This window comes from Gobius niger (genome assembly GCF_951799975.1).
Source record: "Gobius niger genome assembly, chromosome: 13".
Classification (NCBI taxonomy): Eukaryota; Metazoa; Chordata; class Actinopteri; order Gobiiformes; family Gobiidae; genus Gobius; species Gobius niger.
Genome location: NC_136864.1, coordinates 21,411,045 through 21,434,974, shown reverse-complemented (window position 1 = coordinate 21,434,974; position 23,930 = coordinate 21,411,045). Strand labels below are relative to the sequence as shown.

At 41.2% G+C, this 23,930-nt stretch overlaps 1 protein-coding gene across 4 annotated transcripts in view; it reads left to right on the top strand.

The window, feature by feature from the left end:
• LOC306972308 (A-type potassium channel modulatory protein DPP6-like) overlaps positions 1-23,765 on the top strand; it is an 88,588-nt gene extending 64,823 nt beyond the window's left edge. For all 4 annotated transcript variants that reach the window (XM_079568887.1, XM_079568886.1, XM_079568884.1 and 1 more), the window contains exons 3-26: positions 686-784; positions 4,896-4,990; positions 5,068-5,142; positions 5,232-5,284; positions 5,667-5,748; positions 8,366-8,486; positions 12,066-12,220; positions 12,406-12,503; positions 12,594-12,720; positions 12,898-12,936; positions 13,051-13,158; positions 13,245-13,336; positions 13,474-13,521; positions 13,598-13,710; positions 15,802-15,849; positions 17,501-17,599; positions 17,673-17,742; positions 18,796-18,990; positions 19,287-19,341; positions 19,439-19,541; positions 20,772-20,827; positions 20,948-21,020; positions 21,123-21,196; positions 22,589-23,765. In XM_079568887.1, coding sequence (XP_079425013.1) covers positions 686-784; positions 4,896-4,990; positions 5,068-5,142; positions 5,232-5,284; positions 5,667-5,748; positions 8,366-8,486; positions 12,066-12,220; positions 12,406-12,503; positions 12,594-12,720; positions 12,898-12,936; positions 13,051-13,158; positions 13,245-13,336; positions 13,474-13,521; positions 13,598-13,710; positions 15,802-15,849; positions 17,501-17,599; positions 17,673-17,742; positions 18,796-18,990; positions 19,287-19,341; positions 19,439-19,541; positions 20,772-20,827; positions 20,948-21,020; positions 21,123-21,196; positions 22,589-22,729 — 2,219 coding nt within the window. In that variant the 3' untranslated portion in view covers positions 22,730-23,765. The remainder of the gene's footprint in view (positions 1-685; positions 785-4,895; positions 4,991-5,067; positions 5,143-5,231; positions 5,285-5,666; positions 5,749-8,365; positions 8,487-12,065; positions 12,221-12,405; positions 12,504-12,593; positions 12,721-12,897; positions 12,937-13,050; positions 13,159-13,244; positions 13,337-13,473; positions 13,522-13,597; positions 13,711-15,801; positions 15,850-17,500; positions 17,600-17,672; positions 17,743-18,795; positions 18,991-19,286; positions 19,342-19,438; positions 19,542-20,771; positions 20,828-20,947; positions 21,021-21,122; positions 21,197-22,588) is intronic.
• Positions 23,766-23,930: the final 165 nt, after the last annotated feature.

Genomic DNA, 23,930 nt, shown 5'->3' with positions numbered 1-23,930 from the left:
CTCAGGACAACGCATCTGTGACAGGACGCGCTGTGAGTGTTAGGCCCCCTGAGTGAAGCAATACTGGAAAAGTCACCTAAACAAGTCACTCACTACACTAGAAGATATAAAAAAGGATGTCTCTAAAGATTCTATGCAGAATTAGATGAAATAACTCGGCACAAACATATCTAAAAGATCTTGGCACACTGTATTTCGGTGGGATACATTTATTTTTTTCCATTCCAGTTTGGAAGTATCTATTAAAGGAATGGAAAGAGAAAAATGGGTTATTCAACAGAAATAGACAGCACTAAAGAAGACACAATATTGTAATTTGGTCCAAAGGTCCAAAGTCGTGACCCAACATAACCTCAAAATATCCTGACGTTTATCTTTTTTTTTCTCAAACACAGTAGATTACACATTCTATTGAGCTTATCTGAGGGAACTTTTGAAAATTCAATAGTAAGGTAAATGTATTCAGCCCTGAAGCCCTTTAAAAAGATAATGATGTGGTTCCAACAACCAGACAACCAGGACACAAACAATATATTAAAGACGCATTGCTCAAAAAGCATCATCTGGTTATTTTCAGTGGAAGGCATTTCACTTTCCCAAGATTTACAGATTTTGTCTTTTGCTCAAATGCATACAGAATGTAAAAGCCGTTGCTGATATTTTCCCCGTTTGATGTGGCTGACAGGGGAAGATGACAGCCTTGCCCTTAAGAAGAAAGTGACTGTGGAAGACGTGTTTGGCCCCGACCTGCGGATCCATGACCCAGATGCTAAGTGGCTGAGCGGTGAGTGCACGGTCGGCTTCTGGCATTTAGCGCCTGTCTCTCTCTGGAGAAAAGTGGGCATTTTCTGACACCACCGGACAGGTGAGGCTGCCCATAACTCAGAGTGAGGAGGTGGTATTTATGAATCAGACGCACTCCATGTAAAAGCTTCCATACATCTTCTGCCACAATGGGGTTTGTTACCACAGGAATAAGGATTTTCTATAGTATAATAAACAGTTACATTTTTATACCAATAAGGTGCTCCAAAGTACAAGTAAAATCTTACACTTTGTTGGTCAGAAAATATTCATCGAAAACAGCTGAAATAAAATAGCCAGTACATTGACTTCCTAGTCATCACATGAAATCCCCACACGTTTTATGAGTGGAAGATGAATTTACTGAGTGTCCTTTACTATAGGAAAAGAAAGTGTTCAAATGCGTGTAAAATAGATGTTTTTTATGAGGTATTTCTGTTGTAAAGGCCAGCTTTGATTAAAGATATGGTTGGTGTCTTGGTTTATTTGATCTCACTCACCAACAGAATACTAACTGTCCTTGTAACATTTTATACTTGATTGGAGGATCTATACAACAGATTATGAATTCAAAGTGCAGGGTCACTGAAGTACATTCAGTAGACGAAAAGAGAGTTTTGAAATGACTCGAGTGGGGGAAAATAAAATGTACATTACAGAAATATAAAATATCCAATAGTACATTCACTCTCATAGCTGGGCTTTTCTGTATTGTAACGTATGCATTATTCATTCGACATACAATTTTCATTTGAGGCTGTAAACAAACAAGGCTGGAAAAAATGCAATTTACTCTATGTTCTTATTAAATATTCATCCTAACAGCACAGAACAGTGTTTGTACTTAAGTATAGGCTTTAATGTATTTGATGAATGTATGTATGCTACTGTTACTCACCATCATAAGGGACAATCTAGTAATGAACATGTTTTTTCATCGATTGGCCCTTCATTTGAAGACGACGATGGTTTTAATGAAGGCTCCTCTGATAATGAGGGCTTTTTGCACAAGACACTCATTTAACGCTTACAATGTGGCGTGTCGGAGACTCTTATAGCACAGTGAGAGGAGTTGCAGTATTCACTTATAAAGAATTGTGCACTGCCTGACCTTGTTCTGATATGGAGTTGCTGCAGTCGATCAGGTCTTCGTTCAGCAACGCTATGTTCCCAAAGATCAGAACATCCTGAATGACCAGGTTATTCCATCAGTGGATTTCTTCTTCCCTGATGGCACGGGCATCTTCCAAGATGACAATTCATGGGGCTCGCTTTGTGAAAAGAGTGGTCCAGGGAGCAGGAGACGTCCCTGGACTCGTCTCCTTTCACACTTGGATTGGCCATCAGAGTCAGAGTTATTCACCCCATTGAGAATCTTTGGGATGTGCTGAAGAAGGCTTTGCACAGTGGTCACACTCTCCCATCATCAATACAAGATCTTAGTGGAAAAATAATGCAACACTGGATCTTTTGAAATTGCAGAAGCTGATGACACAGCAAATGTGTGCAACAAAATATTAGATTGTGTGACTATTTTGGGGGTCATCATCATGCAGTGTATATGGCGGTAATGTTGTGCTTCTGATTTTAATTAATTGCAAACAGCCTTTACGGCACAGTGGAATGTTTTCCCCAACCATACCCATAAAAATGTGACATTTGTCTTGTTCATTTTACTCTGAAATTTGTCTTTTTCATTTTACTCTTAGCGACATTTGACGTTCAGTAATATAACAAACCATCAATGGGATATCAATTGTTGTAGATCAGTCGCAACCAGCCACTTTACTTGTTATTGTGATGATGTGTTTTCCCCAGATACAAATCCATGCACTTCAGGGGAAATTTAATCGGCCACCAAAGATCGAAATCTAACTCTGCCGCTGTCACCCCGGCTAGTTTTACAGTCAGGAGTTCATAAATGTTTTGGAGAAGTCGTAAAAGTCTGAACTTGTACTGCCCAGCTCCAACTTCACTGGCAGAAACTCTTTGCCCTTCCTGCTGTCCGTCTATCATATTCCTTGCGCTGATTATACGTACATTAGTGCCCAATTAACATGTAATTAGTAAAGTTCCTCCGTTGCTCTCGTGCCCTTCACTTTACGAGTGACTGTGATGAAATTGTCCTCAGCATCTGACGAAAGCTGCGCAATCAATCGTGTGACTTTGTGCTTCTTGTCAGTCGTGCTAATATAATCAAGTCCCACTTGGAGCTAATGACCTTCCGATAAGGATTCCGACGGGACGACCCGACTCTCCACTGGTCCTCATCAATATTTCGTGGGCTTCATTCACAGCGATGTGTAATTGATCCCCTCTGCTCTTTGATCACCGCTCGCCTCAGTAGTCTGTGGACTCACCTCACACTTTCTCACGCGTTCAGATTCAAAGGGTTTGACCTTCAAACATAAAAAAAGTGCTGCTGACAGCCCAGTAAATCCGGTGTTGGTGATGAAACAAATCAATGCTCAACTAAGTATAGTTTCAAATGCATTCATGTGTATTACAGTAAGCTTATTATTACTTAAGGTTTGCCCAAAAACATTATTTAAATTCAACCTGAAATGACTCACAGAAACAGAGTGGCGTTAGGAAATTTGGAGATGAATCGTAATTGGGGCTCAGACCTTGACGATATGAAATACATGGCAATGATGAATGATAGACAGAGGCTTACCCCGGAGCCTGGACACTGGTGGTTGTAGAGGATGAGACCCGGGGCGGCCAGTTGACAACGACGAGCTGCTGAGGAGAGGCCAGGCGGAGGGGGGCGGAAGAGGGGCCGAGGCGGGTCGCATCATGGCTAGGAAGCGACCGAATGACGGACGAGAAAGCTTAAGAAGGGGATCCTGGGTGATGAATGGCTGAAGCAGGAATGAGCAGCTGCAGTGATTGGCTGTCGCAAAGGTGCGGCTTGAGATGGGACTGTGATTGGATGATTGGTGAAGAGCTGCCGGTGATGAGGCAATGAATGAATGCTCCAGGTAGGTCTTCTAGGTTGAATTTGCGCTGAAGCTTAATTTCATTTTTACAGTGTTGCATCAATATGTTTATATATGTTAACATTTCAATTAGTATTTACCTCTGCTTCCAATCTGTGCCGTGTGTAATGCTTTTGAATTTGTACTTGGATAAATTTAGCAGTCTCAGCCAATCCAATCTCAGTGTTTTGGGTTCAGGTTCAGACAGTTTGATTTAACCAGTAAGACCTGGCTCTAAATCAATGACGAATTCAGCCATATTGGGCAAAATCTTGGACATACAAATAATGTGGCCTTTTTGAGAAAAATACAAGTCTAAAAGTATCTTGGACAAGATACGTCTCACTAAGATGAACCCAGTGCAACATTTGTGGACACTACCTAAAAACAATGATATATAATCCACCAATTCATCTCAAGTTTAGACCGGTATAGTCCTAACGTGATGAATTTGCTTAAAACGTCCTGAGTTTATTATGAACGTAGTCATAATGTGGCTTTTTCCCCTTGACGCTCTAATTTTGGCAGTGCATTTCAACAAACAGTGTCAAAATGAAAACATTTTGCGTCTCACAGGTGGCAGCAAATGGATTTGGCTCAAGGAGACTTATGCTGTTAATTTCACATTCCCATTTGATTATTTGTACAAAGACCATTTTGTCACGGCTGTTTAAAGCTTTCAAAATGTAAACCTCCAAAAGGAAAGTTGTGCGATGTGCAGTTTGCAGTAAGTGAATGTGTTTAGTTGTTTTGTTTGCTAATAGCCTTCCCCAGAGAACAAGCTAAAGGAGCAAGGGCATTACGCTGTTTTACGGAGTTATTGGTAACGCAAACCTAAGCGCCCGTTTAACACTCTTTAATGTTTATATTTGAGGAAGGTAACTCTGCTGGTGTAATGTTGTATGAGGCTGGATAAAACTTTAACATCTAACGCTGCATTTCAACATCAACCAGGGAGACGCGAGGCGAGCGCCAACTTTCACTGCAAGGGGAATTTTAATGCTTTAGTTTGTTTTATCTAAGCCTGTGATGTAGAAGTCATGTCCCTTAATAAAAACATGACTGGTATAACAAGAACCTGTCTGATGCTCTTTCACTTTTATGCCGCAGACTCTGAAGTGCTGTACCGAACCAGAGTCGGGGATGTTGTCAAGCTCAATGTCGCCACCAAAGAGACAACTATTGTGGTGCCCAGTCAGCTCTTTGTAAGTTTAATCAGTTTGAATAGACTGTCACTACGTTGATGCAAACTGCCACTAATGTCATTGTCGCGTGTGTTCAGGACAGATCCCGGGCCGCCAAGTACCAAGTGTCTCCGGATATGCGACATGTGCTTTTTGCGTTCGACGTGAAGCCTGTAAGAACGTCTGTCAACTGTCATGCTTCATTTTCCGAGGATTGTTGCTCACATCGACAAAACTTGATTTGTGTCTGTCTCGCTTGCAGATTTACCAGTACTCGTTCCTGGCAAAGTACATCATCTACAGTCTGGACACGCAGTGAGTTGTGCTCTGTTTTGGTCGCTTTAGTTCCCCTTGAGGCTTCAGTCCGAACATTACACCCTCAGCTTGACCGAATGTGGCCACTTATGTGACTCTGGCCGTATTTACCCGGCTTTGCTGCCACTTTGTTGAATTGCATTTAGGCCTGTTTTTAGCCTTTCATCCATCTATGCCTGCTTATATCCCTACTGCTGTGTCTGTGGTGCGCACAGCAAAGTCAGCCGGTGCTAAAAATGGCCTTGGATGATTGATGAAGGCTACAGTTCAGGAACAAGCCAAAAACATGACTTTTATTGCTTGAGTGCATTTGTTTGCTGATATGTAGTGTACTGTAGTGTCGAGAAATATTGAGACAGCTTGTGATGTTTTGCCTCCACAGGGAAACTTGGCCCCTGAATCCCTCTGAAGTGCAAGATGCTGTCCTGCAGTATGCTGCGTGGGGGCCGCTGGACCAGCAGCTGGTAAGGAGCTTGTACTGTGAGATTACACTCGCCAGAGCTGGCACACTGCGCCACCATGTCACAGCCAGTCTGGCATCGCAGGGAGGCTGCGGCTGATTTATGGTTTGTCACGGCACAGCGCAGAAATGTTGTAGCGATAAGAGGTTTACAACAGTAGAACTGTTATGACCCGATAAGTAGCTGCCTTTGTGCTGACCCCAGTGGCAACAGCAGCCCAAATAATTTTAAAGTGTGAACTTTGAGATAAAAAGGAAGCTTCAGGGAGCCTCAGAGCCAGATGGCATCTCGATGGCACAGGCTGTGGCCTGGCCAGTGTGGGGCAGAACACACCCCATGACATTCTTCTATTGTGGTCAAATGTCAGATCCATCACTGCTGTCAGAAATGTTGTTTAGGACTGAGAAATGTGCGTAGTTTCTCAATGCTGTTTCTGCCAGAATATTACAATACAATAATTACATTACCAATGTTCATTAGACTTCCAGATATATGTGTCTAAATATTAAACAGTTCTGTAAATAACATGGAAATACTGCTGATAAAAATGCTATTGTTAAATTTTCTGACAAACCTGATGGCCTGCTGTAAATAGTCATTAACAAACTTGGCACAAAGAGGATAGGATAGAAAGAAGATTGTTGAAGCATCTCTGTTTAATGACACCAACCAAACACATTTAAATTGGTCAGATTGTCTTGAGTTTCATATTGGCATATCATTTCTCACTATCTTATAATGAGCTACACACAATAATCCTTTGTTCTAATGTTCTACACTTTTACTTAATCTAACTATCAGTTCTGTCTTTGTTCCACTGTGCTTTTATCGGCTTACCATAAAACTTTGGTGTCTTACTAATTGCTCCTATTTGCTTAAATTATACATACTTTGTTGAGAGGAAACATTTGAAGTGCACTGCCAGACAGCGAGTGGGATTATGATGCCTAATTTGCATATGGTAATAGCGCACCTTTTGAGAGGCTTCTACTGTAAATCCAGTTTGATTAAATGAACAGTTTAGCACTTTCGATGTCGATGATTATTTTGTTATTGTCGGATGTAATTGTTATCCATCAGGAGCGGAGCAATTTATCTGAGACGTTTTGATCTGCACGTTAAAGTGGCTCCTTTCAGCTATACAGCCTACAGTTCGAGCAATGCCACGCTACTGTCATTAAGCGGCGAGCAATTACTCAAGCGTGTCACAGCTATGAGCTTGCCTGGGTCAACAAATGCAGAGCACGGTGCCAGAATAAAATAACATGAGGAGAATTTACAAAACCAAATTGAGGCGCCTATTGTTTGAACGAGAAATTGGCAAAATTCTATAAAACAAAACACAGGCTATTAGCACACAGCGTCACCGTTTGGACTCCACAGGTGTCTTTGAAGCAGCAGCTTTCATGTCTTTCCAAATGACTTTTCGCTTTCCAGCAGCCGTTTTATTCTCTTAATGCTTTGACAAACAGAGAACGGCCTTTCAAATGGGTAATTTACTCCTGCGCACACAAAATAAATTGTGTATTAAACTGGTTCAAGTCAAACTGAAGGTTGATTGTCGATCCTTTTTTGTCTTTGTTGATGTTTCTGCAACCCCTTTGTCTGCCTTCTTACAACCACAGAACGGATCGAATTGTTTCTACTCTATAAGAATTTGCATTTACTCCCAACGAGGTCATACCCAGCATGTTGCGAGTTTCTGGCTCTTTTGCTGGCTCACATTGAACTCAAGGATTTTTCCGCACACCCCACACGCACCACACGGCACTTCAGCCACAAGAGATGTCAGTCTGTCTTTTTCTATCATTGTTTTCAACAGCCAAAGACCTTCCCACTGCGAAGACCTTGCTTTGTTCACAGGTACACAGGGGCAGAAACACTAAACACCTAAAATAAAATGGTAGTACTTGTGACATTCCTTTTCAGTCTGACTCCACTGCTTCTCTATGTTTTCAAAGTCACACAAAAAGACACTTGATATGGTTCGCGCTCAAACTGCCTTCACTACAGAGCAAATGTTAATCATTGGCAGATATATAACTGTAAACTACTTCACACAAGTTGATGCGCCCTCTGCTGGCAATAATTATGTCTTAATCACTCCTACCTCATACCTATTCATATTTAGTAAAAGGGATATATGTAACAACTACAAAGAAATCCTATACCTGTCATGTTCTATCTCTATCTTTGGCCTTGCTGTTTGTAGTTCCAATCAAACGCACCCAACACTTCATCCAGCCGACACCAGCGCGTCTCAATAGGCGCGGCGGAGAGAAAATAGCATCTTATAAAGATCCGTATTCACGCTGGGCCTGCGCAACTTCAGCATTTTGATCATCATCAGAAACACTTCAGACTTTGGAGAGGAAGCCAGCGTCGACTGTAATGAGGCAAGAATGTGCCAATGTAACGCTCAAGGCGAGTGTTGATAGACTTTATTAGCTTTTAAGTGTCTTCCAGTGGGAAGCCGGACCCATATCTGGATAAAGATAGAGTCAAGTTGCGGCGGAGCGCTGCGAAATGAAGAGAAGGGGGAGACATTAGTAGCAGGAAGTCAGGTGTAGATCTGGTAGCTACATCAGTAATGGGTGTTTTTCGTCTTTTGTCTCATCAGATTTTTATCTTTGAAAACAACATTTACTACAGAGCCAGATTGGAGAAGTCGCCCATCCGCCTGGTCTCCACTGGCAAAGAGAGGGTGGTCTTCAACGGCTTGGCAGACTGGCTCTATGAAGGTAAGACTACAGGGAAAGAAACACATTGATCACTTCCTGACAAAGTTATCTTATTCGTCAGGTGTTGCTTTTGTAAAACACTGCGCTGGATTCAGTGTTGTGCTCCCGTATCTTTGTATTCCTTGAAGGCTCTACCTGGAATGAAATTTGTTATGTACTGTATATTGTAAAAACAGACATTGGTGAAAAAGACCTTTGTCTCTTGAGCGTCTGATTATGAAGCCGTTTTATTGATTGTGAACTAGCGGCTGTAGTTGTTGCTCATAAACTCATCTCTGTGTTGTATTGGGATGTTAAAAATGTGTCCAAATGAATGGGTTTGTTCCACAACTAACACGTCCTAAGAGTCAAGATGAAATTGAATCTTGGCATCAAAACCAAGGTACATGTAACGATGTATGAATATTTACCATTGAAATTGGTAATTCAGGCAATTTTATTGAAAAATTGTCTCAAAATGATATGCCACCCTAAGTGGGGATAGGGATGGGAATCGAGCAACCCTTCAGAATCGTATGTCTCCTTCATTAACTGTTCCTCTCATCGATGGCTAGAGCCTTTCTATACACTTACAATGCACTGAAGAATCTTTACAATGTGCATGTGCTGATACATGTGCATCAGAGGAGCTGACAAGATTATCCCAGGACCATCTTAAAAAAATAGAAGAAGGAAGAGATAGTTTACACAAATCACAAACCACTTAATGCTCTTCTCTGCGTCATTGTCAACAATGGCTGTCGCAAGTTGAAGGTAAGATAAGTGTTTTAAACAAACAAGTGTCTCCTGCTCCTCTGTAATAAACTTTTCTTTTAGCTCTGTGCAAATATAAAACCACATGAGCATGCACATACATGACTACATGGCCTATATTTTTTGTTTTTTTGGAATGAAAGAACCAGAGCATATTATCGATGGCAAAAACTCAATCAATTCCCATTCCTAATATATATAATGCTACCTTGTGGGTCCCCACGTACAATAACCCACCAATGTTCTTATGGCTGTGGGTACATTTCCAACTACTGCTGAACCAGAGCACCACGTCCTGCCCTTAAATTAGCTGCAGACAGCACAGTGTGTGTGTGCGCGCCGCGACTGGTATTGTGATTTCCAAGCGATTTTTTTTTTCTAAAAAGCCAAGCACACATTGTTTTGTACAAGGCGCACATTAGGGCTTCGTTCAGCTCATTTCAGGGGAAGTTTTGGGCACCATCCAATTCTCCAGTCCATTAGTTCAGGTTGATGTGCTCTGCTACAGGAGGACAGCGGTTTACAATGCCCTAATGAAGAATTTCGCATCAAGCACCATTTCAAATATTTAGTAATTGACACACACATGGGATAGAAAATGGGCAAAGAGGTACTTGTGCTTTCAGGATGCTTGAGTTACTATGGGGCTTAAGGGAAGTATACCCCGGACAGTCAGTAGCTAAGAGTATATTTCAAGCTTTCTTAAAAGAAGAGCACAGCTGATAACCAAGTGGGTAAGGCTCCTGCGCATGTACAAAATAATTTAACTTCCCCTATATACTTATTATATTTACCGAGCGTTTGCAGTTGATTCATGTTGCGAGTTGTTTTGCTAAGACAGTAATCGAATTTGTTGAAATGGAGAAAACCTAAGTACTTAACGCCAGATCCCCAGACGAACCCCTGCTGTAGATGATATTGAGAATGCTCGTCCTTTTAGGAATTTCCATGTGAGACCAATTACACGTCGTGTTTACAGCTTTGTTCAACATCCGTAAACTTTTTTTCTTTTCTTTTTTTTTTTTGAGCACGATTACAAAGTAGAATAAAAATGGAGCCGTCATGTCGAGCCTGTAATATAGTAAATGCTGGTTATTAGGACTTGCCTCAGCGCCGCCTGCTAATTGGTTTTTCATTAATGGGATTATTTCTTTGTAAAAGAAACAGAACGCGACATGAAAGGAGTAATCCCTTCTACACAAAGATTAGTCCTGCTGCGATTTCCTCTCTTGGATTTATCACCCGATGCAAACAGCTGCTCAAATATAGCGAGAGCTGCTCAGTGGTGACTCGGTTAAAGCAGGTCAAAGAGAGGCAGTTTGTCATTGGATTTAGTGGATTTCAGTGTGCAGCAGCTAAATATTTTGTCCCCGAGACGCTGTTTTTTTTTTTCATAAAGAACACTTAGCCCTGAATAAATTGCTTGTTAATCTTTCCCTGGATCATATTTTAGAGATATGTCCTCACTAATGTGGCCCTGTAACTGCTTGCATGTAACCCGAAATCATCTCAAAATACCTGAATATTAGCACCTCAACATCTGTGCCACATGTAAATCCTGTCCTCCATCTCCCTTAAATGAATGCAAACTATGCAAGCATATGTAGTGCTGACATTGTTGTGTCTGACTTGAATTTCCTTTTAAACGTGGCCTTGACTGCTCAGTGGACTCCTTTATCAGACCATCTCCTTTATTTGAAAAGTCTATTGTCTGGTCTCACATTTACTGTAGACAGCTTGGTGGTGGAGTGTGTGTTTTGGGTGAGGCTCGTGTGCCCCCTGCTGGAGAAGAGGTGTCACTGAACAGCGCTTCAGTGCCAAATTGATAAATTGCGTAGGGGAAAAAAATGTAATTGGACACTGCCTCTGACCGTACAGTGATACAGAGGGTACAATTCTATCACTGTCTGAAGATCAGGATTATGAAAGAAGATAAGGCTGTAGTGCCTGAACGCAGTGTAAAGGGAGGAAAGATTGTTAAAAGAAACAACATTTTGATATTTGTACAAGAATGTTGAACATACATTATTAAGGAGGTGACAATATTTTATTTCTTTTGTTTTTTCTTAAAAAAATAAAAATAAAAAAAATAATGAAATGTTACGTTTTATACTGAAAGAGGAATGAGACCTTTAAGATTGATAATAGGTTGTGTTCATGTTATAGGATTCTATTTCTGTTAAAGGCCAGGTGCTAATACAACTCTATGGAAACCGTTTTTGACAGAAATTTCCAAAAAGATAAAATCCCAGAAATTCCCTGATCATCATTTGATAGTGATTGGATTCACAAACCTGCCACATTATTTTTAAAGCTGAGAGTCCTTTCTACTGAAAAAATAATTAGACCATAGTTCATATGTGACAGTTTGTGATGGTTTTGGTACATGTGATTTGGCCGGATTTACAGAGAAATAAGCAATAAACTCAGACTTAACCTGTGTTTTGAGTGTTACTATGGTTACCGCAATGGAATTTTCAGCTGCCCTCCACCTCAATGTTGTGATGTTGCGTGAACGCAACCTACTGGCCTGTTGTCTTAATATGATGAAAGGAGGGTTCCCAAAGTGGGGGTCGTGATGCACTGGTTTTGGGGGTTGCGGGATTATTTGAAGATGCCCATTTTCAAAAACAGTGTCATTATTCATTCATATATTTTGTACTTTAACATCATCTACAGAGGTTTATGATGCAGTACCTATGATGGTCAAGCTGAAGACGTTAAACTGGTATATTTAAATATAACAGCTAAAATAAATATTATGAAACCAGTGTCAAAGCAGTGTCAGTAGCAGCTCACTTACAGCTCCGGTGTGTTTCTTTGCAGAGGAGATCTTGCAGACTCACGTAGCGCACTGGTGGTCTCCTGACGGTCTGCGCCTGGCCTACATGACCATCAATGACACCATGGTGCCCAAAATGGAGGTCCCCTTTTTCACTGGGACACCATACCCCAGCAGTTGGGAGTATCACTATCCCAAGGTAACAAATGTTCTGTTGTAGAGGCCCAATATTGTGTCTGAAGACGTTTTACCAATAGGATAGACAAGTATATACATAATAAAGAGGTTTGAATGTTTGACTCTGCTTATTGCAAAGTGCTATAGAACACCATCTAAACATTCTGTGGCTGATATCCTCCTTGTCCTCTATCCTGCTTCGTTCAGGCTGGGGAGGAGAACCCCGTGGTGCACCTGTCAGTGGTGAACGTTAACGGTCCCCTGCACACGGTGCTGATGAAGAAACCTGATGACCCCCGAATTGGGTGAGTGATGGGACTGACGCACCTCGAGTAACCAGCTCCCAGATACTATACTTTAGACTCTCTCATGATCTCTCCCTGTTCCTTATGAAGGCGCGAATACTACATCACCTCCGTCAAGTGGGCCACCAGCACCAAACTGGCCGTCAACTGGCTCAACAGAGGCCAGAACAACTCGATTCTTACCCTGTGCGTGGCCACCACTGGAGTCTGCATTAAGGTGGGCTAAAACTTGAATGTATACATAGTTTTATCATATCGCCCATGGATTTAGCAATTATTTACCCCACAAACATTGAGATAGCCACACTGGATGTATGAATTGATATAATGCTACAGAAATAAAGCATTGGCACATAATTTATTTATGTGCTTATGTTTGTTTGTTGGTTCGCAGAAACATGAAGATGAGAGTGAGAGCTGGCTGCACCGACAGGTAAGGGTTGCTTCTGCGTATGTGACTCAGAGGAGTAAACACTGCAGCCTCACAGCCCTAAAGCTACGTTTGGGGACATACTTCTTACTATTTCTCTCCTTCTCTTTCGTCCAGAATGAAGCGCCGCTCTTTTCCCAAGACGGACACAGATTCTTCTTCACCAGGGCCATTCCTCAGGGCGGGAGAGGGAAGTTTTTCCACATCTCTATGGCCACTTCTATGGTGAGCTATGGGTCCAAAACTTTCTCGTGTTTTTTTTTTGCCCTCCGGGAGAGCTGATGTGACTAAGTTTCTTGCTTGCGCCGCAGCCGAACAGCAGCGCAGACATTCTTCAGTCCCTGACTTCCGGAGACTGGGACGTCACCAAAATCCTGGCCCACAACCACGAGAGAAACCTCATGTACGATACTCAGTCGTTTATGCACCATAAAATCCCTTACACTGTTTTCTTGGCTGCAGAAGTTGGTAGCTTCTAAGTTCAGGCTCTGTGAAGAGGGTGGCCACGTCTCTTTGCTGAAACTTGTTTTGCATTCGCAGATACTTTCTAAGCACTGAAGATGACCCGAAAACTCGACACTTGTACAGGTACTTCATCTGACTTTGAGAGACTTTTAGTGAGAAGCTTCTTTAAGTGGTGCTCACAGTGTGCCCTGTGCTGCAGTGCGGACACGATCCCTCCATTCAACCGCTGCTGCCTCTCGTGCGAGTTCAAATGTGGCTACGTGGACGTCGCCTTCAGCCACGACATGAGCTACTTCTTACTCAACTGTAAAGGTGAGCTGCCGTGGCCGAGGATTAAAGCAGAACTAAGTAACTCATGCCCCTAGAGGCCATAAGCGCCACTGTAGTTGTCGTAGCATATTGCGTTTTTTTTATTATTAATTGTCCGTGAGAGTAAATACAACTCAATGACACAATGGAGATAACCTTTTTTCACTCAAACTTGGCTGTAAATACTGTTTAAGTGGAGCTAGCCACAGTTAGCTTTGCACGTCTGCCTGTTAGCTTCTTTTTCGTGATTTTATTAGAGTGTATTGCACCTCCGACCTGGCGCAGGGAAGTTGCAAGTGTGGTTGTCTAGCCAGAGACTCCCCCAATCATCCCATTAACACTTGTATTACTCCCAGAGGGACTACAAAAAGGATGTATTAAGGTAAACAAGTTACTTAGTTCATCTTTAAGATTTATGGCCTTAAATTAAGATCAATGAAGTGACCGCATTCAATACTAGATGAAAAATATTTGTATAATTAATAATTTACTTGAAATAAAACAGTTGTAATTGTTTTATCTTTATTTGAAAACATAAAATTAGTAATTTGTCACGATCCGATACGTATCACGTTACTCGGGCTGATTTGATTGATATGGCGATACGTAAAAAAGATAAAATACGCTGTAAAAAGAAAACAGTCATGTGTTCAAAGTTTATCAACCCAATGCCATTTGACAGTTGTGTCAGTGTTAAGATCAAAAAGTGCATTAACACATAATGTAACAAAGTGCTGCTACTGCAAAACAAAGGAGTGCAGGATAAAAATGGCACCAAACACAAGTATTGAAAGTATTGCGATACTTGAAAAAGTATCAATATTTGGTATTGCAGCACAAAGTATTGCGATCCAAATCCGATCTGATGTTTTGTCCCAGCCCTATAAATTAATAGGGATGCACTGATCCGATACTGGTATCTGATATCGGAGCCAATATTGGAAAAAATACGATAACAGGCATCAGCTGCAAATATCCGATACTGAAGGGATACTAGTTTTGGCTCTTAACGCCTTAAAAACACAACTTTCACAGATTAAATCTAAGTGAATATGAACATGCTGTATGTCATATTGAAGCTAAGAACCTGGAGTATTCGGTCAATGAGTTAGTTTTGCCAATGCTAGCGGGAGCATGCTAATGCTAGCAGCAATTAATCAAAGCTGGGTCAGAAATTATAATAGTAATACCCAAAAAATTAAATAAAATCAGCCACAAGCGTTTGTATTTAGTTTATGAAATGATGTTTTTCTATTTGTTTATTAATAGATATAATTGATGACAACTGATCTGTAACATGATGGCAAGACGAGAATCTCACAATGGAGATAAGAGGATCATTCACTTTTTCACTCAGAGAAACACACTTTTAAGAAAGTCTATTTGTTTGGAATAAATAATTGCAAATTGAAGTGCAACAAATGCCAATAGATGCTGTTCTTAAATCTAAATCAGCTTTTTAATTATTATTTTTTTCCCTCCATTTTTGGAAATGTTATTGTCAGAAAATCGTCGAAGAGCATCCCCAAGAGTGTAGCAAGGGGTACTAGTTCAACAATTGTTTTATAAGATTGAATTATGAGTGAACAAGGACAGAGCAAGTTTCTTAATAATTGGATTAGTGCTCTGAGTTGGATCGAGGGGCTTATATTGAGCTGGACATTAGCAGCTACCCTCAGACCTCTAAGGGACGGGCCGCGCTGTAACTTTGTCCTACGCGGCCTCCCGCTTTAAGTATTCAATGACAGATGATCGGAGAGCCGAGCCTGTGGTTGTTATTGTGGTTCGGTTCTGTGTTATTACCGCTGTTCCTCATGAGACTACACTGTCGACACCCCGGGAGCGCAAAAAAGCAGCGTTCCCATGGAAGTTGATTTGTTTAGGGGCTCGCTCGCAGAGAGCTGCAGCGCCACTGGCTCTCCCCATTAATTGGATCTTTGGAGAGTTGATCCGCTGTGAAATAATGGCAAGGCAGCACTCCTCCAGGGACAGAAAGTAGATTAGAAACATTAGAAAAAGCACCCATGAAATCCTGCTGCTAACATGTTTTTGGGAGTTGTTGTCAATGACCACTAACTGTGATGTCTCTTCTAGGTCCGGATATTCCGAGTGTGGCCATTTATAAGACCCAAGACAAACAAAGTGAGTTGTTTTAATGAAGGAAGTTGAGGAGGAAATGTTATTCAAAAGGGAACCACTTAAAGGCACTTTACACCTGATTTTTCTTTTTCTCTCGTAGTGGTACAACATTGGTTTTGTCCTTCTTTAGTATTCAGTGTTACAAACTCAGACATTTGTGGAAAGAACACTGTGCCTCTAATTATAAAGCATTAGTGTTCATTTCATGAACTTGAAGGCTAGTTTTTGAGCATTTCCTCCTGTTCGGCCTTACCCAGATCGAAAAGCTTCTCGGAAAAAAAGTGTCAAAATAGGGACAAGGAGGAAATAGCAACAACAAGTGCCAGAAAAGCAAACACAATAAAACAAGTGACAAAAACACGTCAAAAATGCGATGAAAAAGCAACAAAAACACAACAAAAAAGGTTAAAAAATGTGATCAAAACATGGCGACAAAAACGTATACGATCACTTTAATAGGTCTTAGCAAATGAGGCATTACGCTGTTGCTCTCCAGTCGAGAAGCTTTTAGAATTGGGTAAAGCTAATTAACAATTTAATTTAGTGGCTTCCTCTTTAATGGTTTGTTTAGAATAAAGTTGAGTAAAAGTCTGTGATGCGCAGAGTATGAGTACATGTTGCTTCTAATACTACAACTGCTACTATGTCCACTACTATTAGAAGTAATAAACTTTGTCCTAAAATTCAGCCACTGCTACTGCTCCTATCACCAAAATAACTACTATTTGTTCGAAATATTCTTCTAGATAAAGAATTACTTGTGTGTAAAATCTAAATGGCCTACTATTCCTGCTGGGGGGGCGGCTTACTACCACCACTGCTCATAATAACCTCACCCCACATTTCTACATTTGATTAACGTCTTGGTAAAAACCACTCATACTGCGTCAAGTCACATTTGAAGATGCGTTTCTCTTCGTGCACCAAAGAATTGATAACTTGTTGAACACAAGATGTAAACAGTTAGGTGAAAGGAGTATGAGTAACAGAAAACTGAATAAACGTGATTATTTTTGTGCTTAAAGTGATCTGGAGGTCTAGGTTTTTTACAAATGTTATACAATGTGCAAAATCAACCACCTGGTTTTGCATTTTGATATAAAGTAAGTACAAATATACCTACATTATTTTTTTGTAAAGTCCCTCCTTCCCAGATTTCTTAATCAGAGTCAAGCATCCTCCCGCGTTGACCAATGAGAAGAGCTTTTCCTGTGAACCGGCCTATCAGATCCAATCAGGAGGGGAGGGAGCTTGATCATTTAATTTTGAAAATTCTGTTCCCGCTCGCCTCATTTTGCAAACAAAGAAGGGCTTTCTGGTCCAAGTTTCCGGAGTTTCCATTCAAATTTCACTCCATCTCTCCTCACTTTGCAAACTTACAGACTATCACTTTAAGTATCATCTTCTGCTCTTAAATGTTCAGGCTGTACTGCAAGTTTCATAGTTACTCAAGCATCCTCAAAACATAATCGAGCTGTGTTATTCTATCTATGCTTTTCAATCCAATCCAGTTTATTTATGAAGCACTAGAAACGTAAGCAACTAGAAACACTAAATGGCTCCATTCACATATCGAACATAAATGCATTACAAACTGCAATTTCTGACCTTGTTTTTTTTTTTATTCTCACCTGCGTGTTTGTCATTTCCACAGAGGTGATGGACATAGAGACCAACGAGAAGCTGAACGTGACGTACAACAACATGCAGATGCCCCTAGTGGAATACAAAACCATCACCATCGACGACTACAGTACGTTGGGTCAGACCGGGACCTTGGCCTCAGCGCTGAGTCTGTCTCTAACTGTGCTCTGTGTCTGTTGAAGCGCTGACCATGCAGATCCTGAAGCCGGCCGGGTTTGTGGTTACGGCCCATTACCCCTTACTGCTGCTGGTGTGAGTAACTGTTCAGGGAGAGGTGCTGTTTGTGACCTCTTAACCCCCACCTGAACCGAGCACACTTTCTCCAGTTTGGCTTTACCCAAATCTAAAAGCTTCTTGGAAATAAGTGTCAAAATAGTGATGGAAATGTACGGAGCCCCTAAAGTTCCCCACAGAGAGGAAGAAATGTATTGTGTGCTCAAAAGTTTCTTTTTTTTTTTTTTTTTTTTTTTAATTAGCTTTTGAGCACATTTTGTTTTGTTCTCTCTTTTGGGAACTTTAGGGTCTCCGTAAAAATGAGACGTAAACAGGGATGAAAATGCAACTAAAGAGCTACAAAAGATTGACAAAAAAGTGACAACAGTGCGTTGAAAAAATGACAAAGGAGTGACAAAAATGCGACAATAATGCAACAAAAAATGCCACAAGAAAGTGTCAAAAAAGAGAAACAAAAAAGAACATAAAAGTGACATAAATTCAAAAACCCAGACGGCAACAACACAAGGGGAAGGTTCCGTTTAGATCAGTTTTGTAGGTCTTAGCTTTCAAATGAGGCGCTATGCTGGCCTAGAGGCTGTAAGCTTTTAGATTTGGGTAAAGCTGAACTGGAGAAAATGCACTCGATTAGGCGGGGCTAAGAAGTACAAGGTAAAAGAAGGCACATCAAGAAATGTACTTTAAAAAAAAAAATTCATCACAAAATACTAATGCTATAGAATACAAAATAAAATGCAACATTATGATTATGTTGTTTCATGCCTAGTTTGACAGATATTCGCTTGATATTATTTGGGGAGTTGGGTTTGGAGAAAGATAATAGATACTGCCGTATTTCTGTCCCGTTGCTGTAGCTGAAAATTGCTCAGCTTGAAAGGGGCTCACGGCTGTTTTTTCCCCGTCAAAATCAATTTGATGGTGTAATATTATGCAATGGTTTCGAGAGCCTTGCAATAGAAATCAATGCTGTTCTTTGCTTTGGGAAACGTCCTTGAGACTCTGGGTTCTTAACTCTATATATAAAAACAATGCCGAGACAGTTTAAAAAAACAAAAACATCTTACTTTGCAGGGATGGCACCCCCGGTGGTCAGATGGTGACAGAGCAGTTCCAGGTGGACTGGGCCACGGTTCTGGTCAGCAGCTTCAGCACCATCGTGATCCGCTTCGACGGACACGGCAGCGGCTTCCAGGGAACCAACCTCCTGCACAAAGTCCGCAGGCGGCTGGGCAAGCTGGAGGAGCTGGACCAGCTGGAGGCGCTCAGGTTTAACAACAATCACTCATACTTAATGCAGCGTCAAAATGTAAAAATGATTTGGGGATGAATTCAGATGTTTTTACTTGTTAGATCTGAGTAAATTGGCAGTGTCCAATATCACGTTCCACACAATGAGAACAAATTTCACTCAACTGGTGAATACATTTGCTTAAATATATCCTAAAATCATATACTCAAACAGGTTAAATAGTCTAGGCTTGGTAAGGTCTGCTCGTTTATGTGGATTCATTGTTGTTTTATTTTGGGAGTTCAGACCTAATATCATTGTTTTTTGTTTTTAGATTCATATCGAAGGACCCATTTATAGACAAGAGTCGGATGGGTGTTTATGGAAAAGTAAGTTCAACGTGTTTCACACACTGTATTCTAAAGTACTCTCTGTACTTTAGAATACAGTGTGTGATTAATGCTTTGTTAACCTTTTCTCATTCAGGCCTACGGTGGATACTTGGCCACGCTTCTGTTGAGCGCCACTGAATTCACTCAGCTCAAATGTGGAACAGCGGTGTCCCCGATCACAGACTTCGAACTCTATGGTAAGAATGAGCAACAAAAGAAGAGAGAGAGGGGACATGGCCAGGTTTTTAAGCCCTGTGGAAGGGCTTTAGATATCAATTAGTCCGAAGGATCACGGTTGTAGAGAAAACAATTGAACACAGCTAGAACAAAGTCACCTGCTTAATCAGAGCAGGTGCTGGTCGCAATGACACTTTTTACATTTTTTGTGGTTTTTAAGGATTTTTTTTTTTTTGTTGCCACGAGGGGCGCACATTTTATTCAACTGTTCATCGCCATTTTACATTACATTTCCTTCCTGTACAATTATGATCATTAACCTCTTACCCCCCGCCTGAACCGAGCACATTTTCTGCAGTTCGGCTTGACTCAAATCTACAAGCTTCTCGACTGGAGAGTTTATAGCCTATTTGAAAGCTAAGACCTCTCCTAAGAACTGATCTCGAGTTTTTTGTCGCGTTGTCGCCACATTTATGTCACTTTTTTTTTAAACGTTTTTTGTCATGTTTTCATCTCTTTTTTGGCGCGTCCTTGTCCTGTTCTCGTCGTTTTTATGTTATGTTTTTGTAGGGTTTTTATTATTGCTTTTGTTGCGTTTTCTTCCTCGTTTTTGACGCTATTTTGACGCTTTTTTCAAGAAGATTTTAGATTTGAGTAATGCCACACTGGAGAAAATGTGCTCTGTTCAGGTGGAGGTGCTAATTCTTATTGCTTAAAGACATATTGACTTGTATACCCTAAAAATCAGTGGCTAAATTGTATTTGTTTGCCCATAACTCTAATGTTACCCATCCATACAGCATAACGATAGTCAGTGTTTCCTTTAATCTCTCATGCCCATGATTGTGATTTATTTACTGATTTATTCCGAACAGCTCTAGGTGCTACATGTGAGGGTTTGGTGCTGGTCAGGGTAGTGCTGTATATTACACACATTACATCTGGCTGGTAGCAGTTTGTGATGAACTGTTCTCCTGCTCTGAAGTTATGGCTTTCAGGAAGTTGTGGTTACTACGCTATGCCCTATGCCAAGGGGTCTGCATTAGTATGTTTACTCATATTGTGAAGACTGACCCAGCACTGACCCAGGACTATAGTAGTTCAAATGTGGACTGACTTCATATAGCTACTTCCACAGCTGCCCTTTGCTGACCCTGCCCACAGATAACAGTGTTTTGAATTACCCTGTGTGTGCAACCCGATTTAAAATCATCCTCTGAAGAAACTTTTTTTCCCCCTCTTCTTCACAGCCTCTGCATTTTCAGAAAGATATCTCGGCTCAAAGACAGATTCCAGGGTCTACTCGGTAAAGTTATAGCCATTTAATGTCTCTAAATCATTGCCGGCTTTTCTTAATGCTCATTTAGATGGTAATTGGGGCCATTTAAAAAGCTGTGTTGTTGGATTCTGTCTCCCCCCCTGTCAGATGTCCAATTTAGCGCACAGAGCGGGTCAGCTTGTGGAGAAGCAGTACCTGATTGTTCACCCCACTGCTGACGGTGAGAGATTTACAGCACGTCTGGCAGCGCATTACCGCTTTAACGACGCCATCAGTGAAACGCTATCAGCCTAATGCCTTTGTCCACTCTCATCCTTCACAGAAAAGGTTCACTTTCAGCACACGGCCAAGTTTATCAACCATTTGATCAACCAGAACGCTAATTACACACTACAGGTGGGTGAATGTCACTATCGCTTCAGAGGAATGGCACTCAGTTCAGCTCACACTCCTTTTCCAAACGTCGGGAAAGTGTGAAATGTTGTTGTTTATTTTGTTGTTTGCAAACAATATTGCACTGATTTCAATGTGGTATTATATAATTGAAACAAATCACGATTCTGGTTTGATTGGGATTGTTGTGGTGCTTGATGTTGGTTGGATATCCACGTACGCAGTGGGCGGTTAAAGTATCTGCTTGTTTGTAACAGATACTTCAAATATTGCTCCAATACAAGCAAAAGTTGCACTATAAAATTATTACTTAAGTGAAAGCATTTGCTGTAGAAAATACTTAAGTAAAAGTAGAAAGTACAAATCCATTCATCATGTTAGGAAAAGTAACTTTGCAGCTTCTGAAACAAAAACATTGCGCCCAAATTCACCCACTGTACGGCAACACCACAGGGTCAAGACTTCGCTCTTGTTTTCAGTGGCATTTGACAGTGCATCTGCACAGCGCCACCTACTGTTCATCGAGTGTGCAACGCTAGGCTTTTAGAATGAGCAAAAACACGTGGTCAAATTAACTTTTTACTTCGGAGCCTTTTTAGAAATGTGAGTATAAAGTGTCTAGCTGTCAAGTGCAAAAAAAATGTATTTTGTTACTGAGCACCTCTGCACGTACGGCCAGTGCTTAATTTGTAAATGTGTAGTTTCAGGAACACTTTTGGCCTGATTCTGGGAACAGGCCAAAACATTTGCCGGAACACTCTCATTAACCACCATTATATCAGATCAAATCTTTGGTAGATGCTCCTAAATATTTCCCGGATCCTGAAAAAATGAAAATTGGGGATCAAATTAAGCACTGCGCACGGCATGCGCAAGGTGGTACTGCTGTGCAAAAAACGAGGTCCGGTTGGATTGAATATGTGGGAAAAAATACAAATAAAAATGCAAACTTACCGATTTCAGTTGGTTCAGTAACACCTACAACAAACTGCCCGTGCAACACGGTTTATTGGTTTATTGGCACTATACCTACATATATATTTTATTTATATTTTTACCGTCACGGTTGTCCTTCAGAGTCAAAATGTGACGACAAAGGTAATCCCCTTTTTGTCTATTTGAGTTGACCAAACAAATCAGCAACAAATCAAACAGTGCAGACTTACAAACTCACAAATGACTACTTTTATGGACCAAATTGAATGTCACCCCACTCGAGCCACTCCAGAGCGCCCCCAAATGGCTCCTCCAGTGAGTAATCGTGCTGTCCCTGAAAGGTATTGATCTGTTTTTTTTGGGAGACATTTTAGTGTAGGTAATTGATTTATACCTCCTCAATATAGAATGGGTTTAAGTCATGGCTGTAGCACTCATTTGTTTTGTGGTCCTTCACAGATCTACCCCGATGAGGGACACTTCTTGCACAGCGAGGGGACACAGCAGCACTTGAGCCAGTCGCTGGTGAACTTCTTTGGGGAGTGTTTCCGGGAGCCAGAGCTCCCAACAGAAGACCAACAGGAGGAGGAGGACAGCTAAGCCCCAGGGAGCAGCTGCAGCCAGCCCCCCACAGCACAATATGCAACATCCCTACACCTCTGCGGCTGTCCAGACTGCTTCACCGTTCACTCACAGGGGCAGAGTTGCATGTGCAAAGTGACCTTGACTACAGCCTTTTCCTCTCCTTGTGCTGGCTGCTGGCAGAGAATGGGGGCAAACAGTCGGAATGCCCTGAAATGACCATGAAACCATTGGATAAGTGGAAATCATGTAAAGGAAAAGTGCTCCCTCTTGTGGACAAACACAGATCAACATGTCTCAGTCGAGCCATGTGACTTAATACAACTGTGGCACATTAACCAAGCTCTTTGCAGCACAATATATCCCAATCACTTATGTTGACATACAACTTTGTGAAAGGCTGCCAGTATCTGATAACCTGCCAATTTACTGATATGCTCATGATTACTCCCAGTTTCTCGGTCATGTTGCTCTATGTGGATGAGTGAATGTCTGGCTGCATCGATCCATAATTGCTTTCCAAATCAAGGGCACACTGTAAACATGATTCAACTCATAACTCTCTGTACGAAAGATCATCAGTGTATTTTCCCTCTGCGTACTATGAATCTGTCACTGTGCCTTACTACTGTGGGTGAAGGTTCCTCAAAGAGCCCACTTTCAATGAGTTCATATAAATAGGCATCGTCCGAAACTTGTCAGCGATCAGAAAGACAGATCACATTTTTTTTTTTTTTTTTACGGATGCCCGGTTTGAAACTTGACACTATTTTGAAGAAATAGATTTTATTTGCTGGACAGATTAAGTGATATTTTGTGGATTATAGCCTGAGATGTACCTCTGAACTGGCACAATAGTTAACAAAGCTGAGCGACCGTTACTGTACTGAGTTTTTCCCGTCAGTGTTTCTGATGTACAGTGTATAAAACTTATATTGTTTAGGTCTTTATGTTGTATGTGCAACTTGTATAAAGCATTTTGAAATGTAAAAGTGTGGGTTTGCTGTGACATTTAAAAGTTGACGCAGGTATTGCACCCTCTGGTGGACAAGGAGAGCATTGCAACCTTAACCCACGCATAATAAACCAGGGGTCTCCAACCTGTTTCTCCAGAAGAACCTATAGCTCCTCAAAGATTTTCTACATTTCCACCTAAATGTGGATCAAAGGAATAAAGACGCCGGAGGCCCGAGCATTACAAATTTTACAGACACACAAA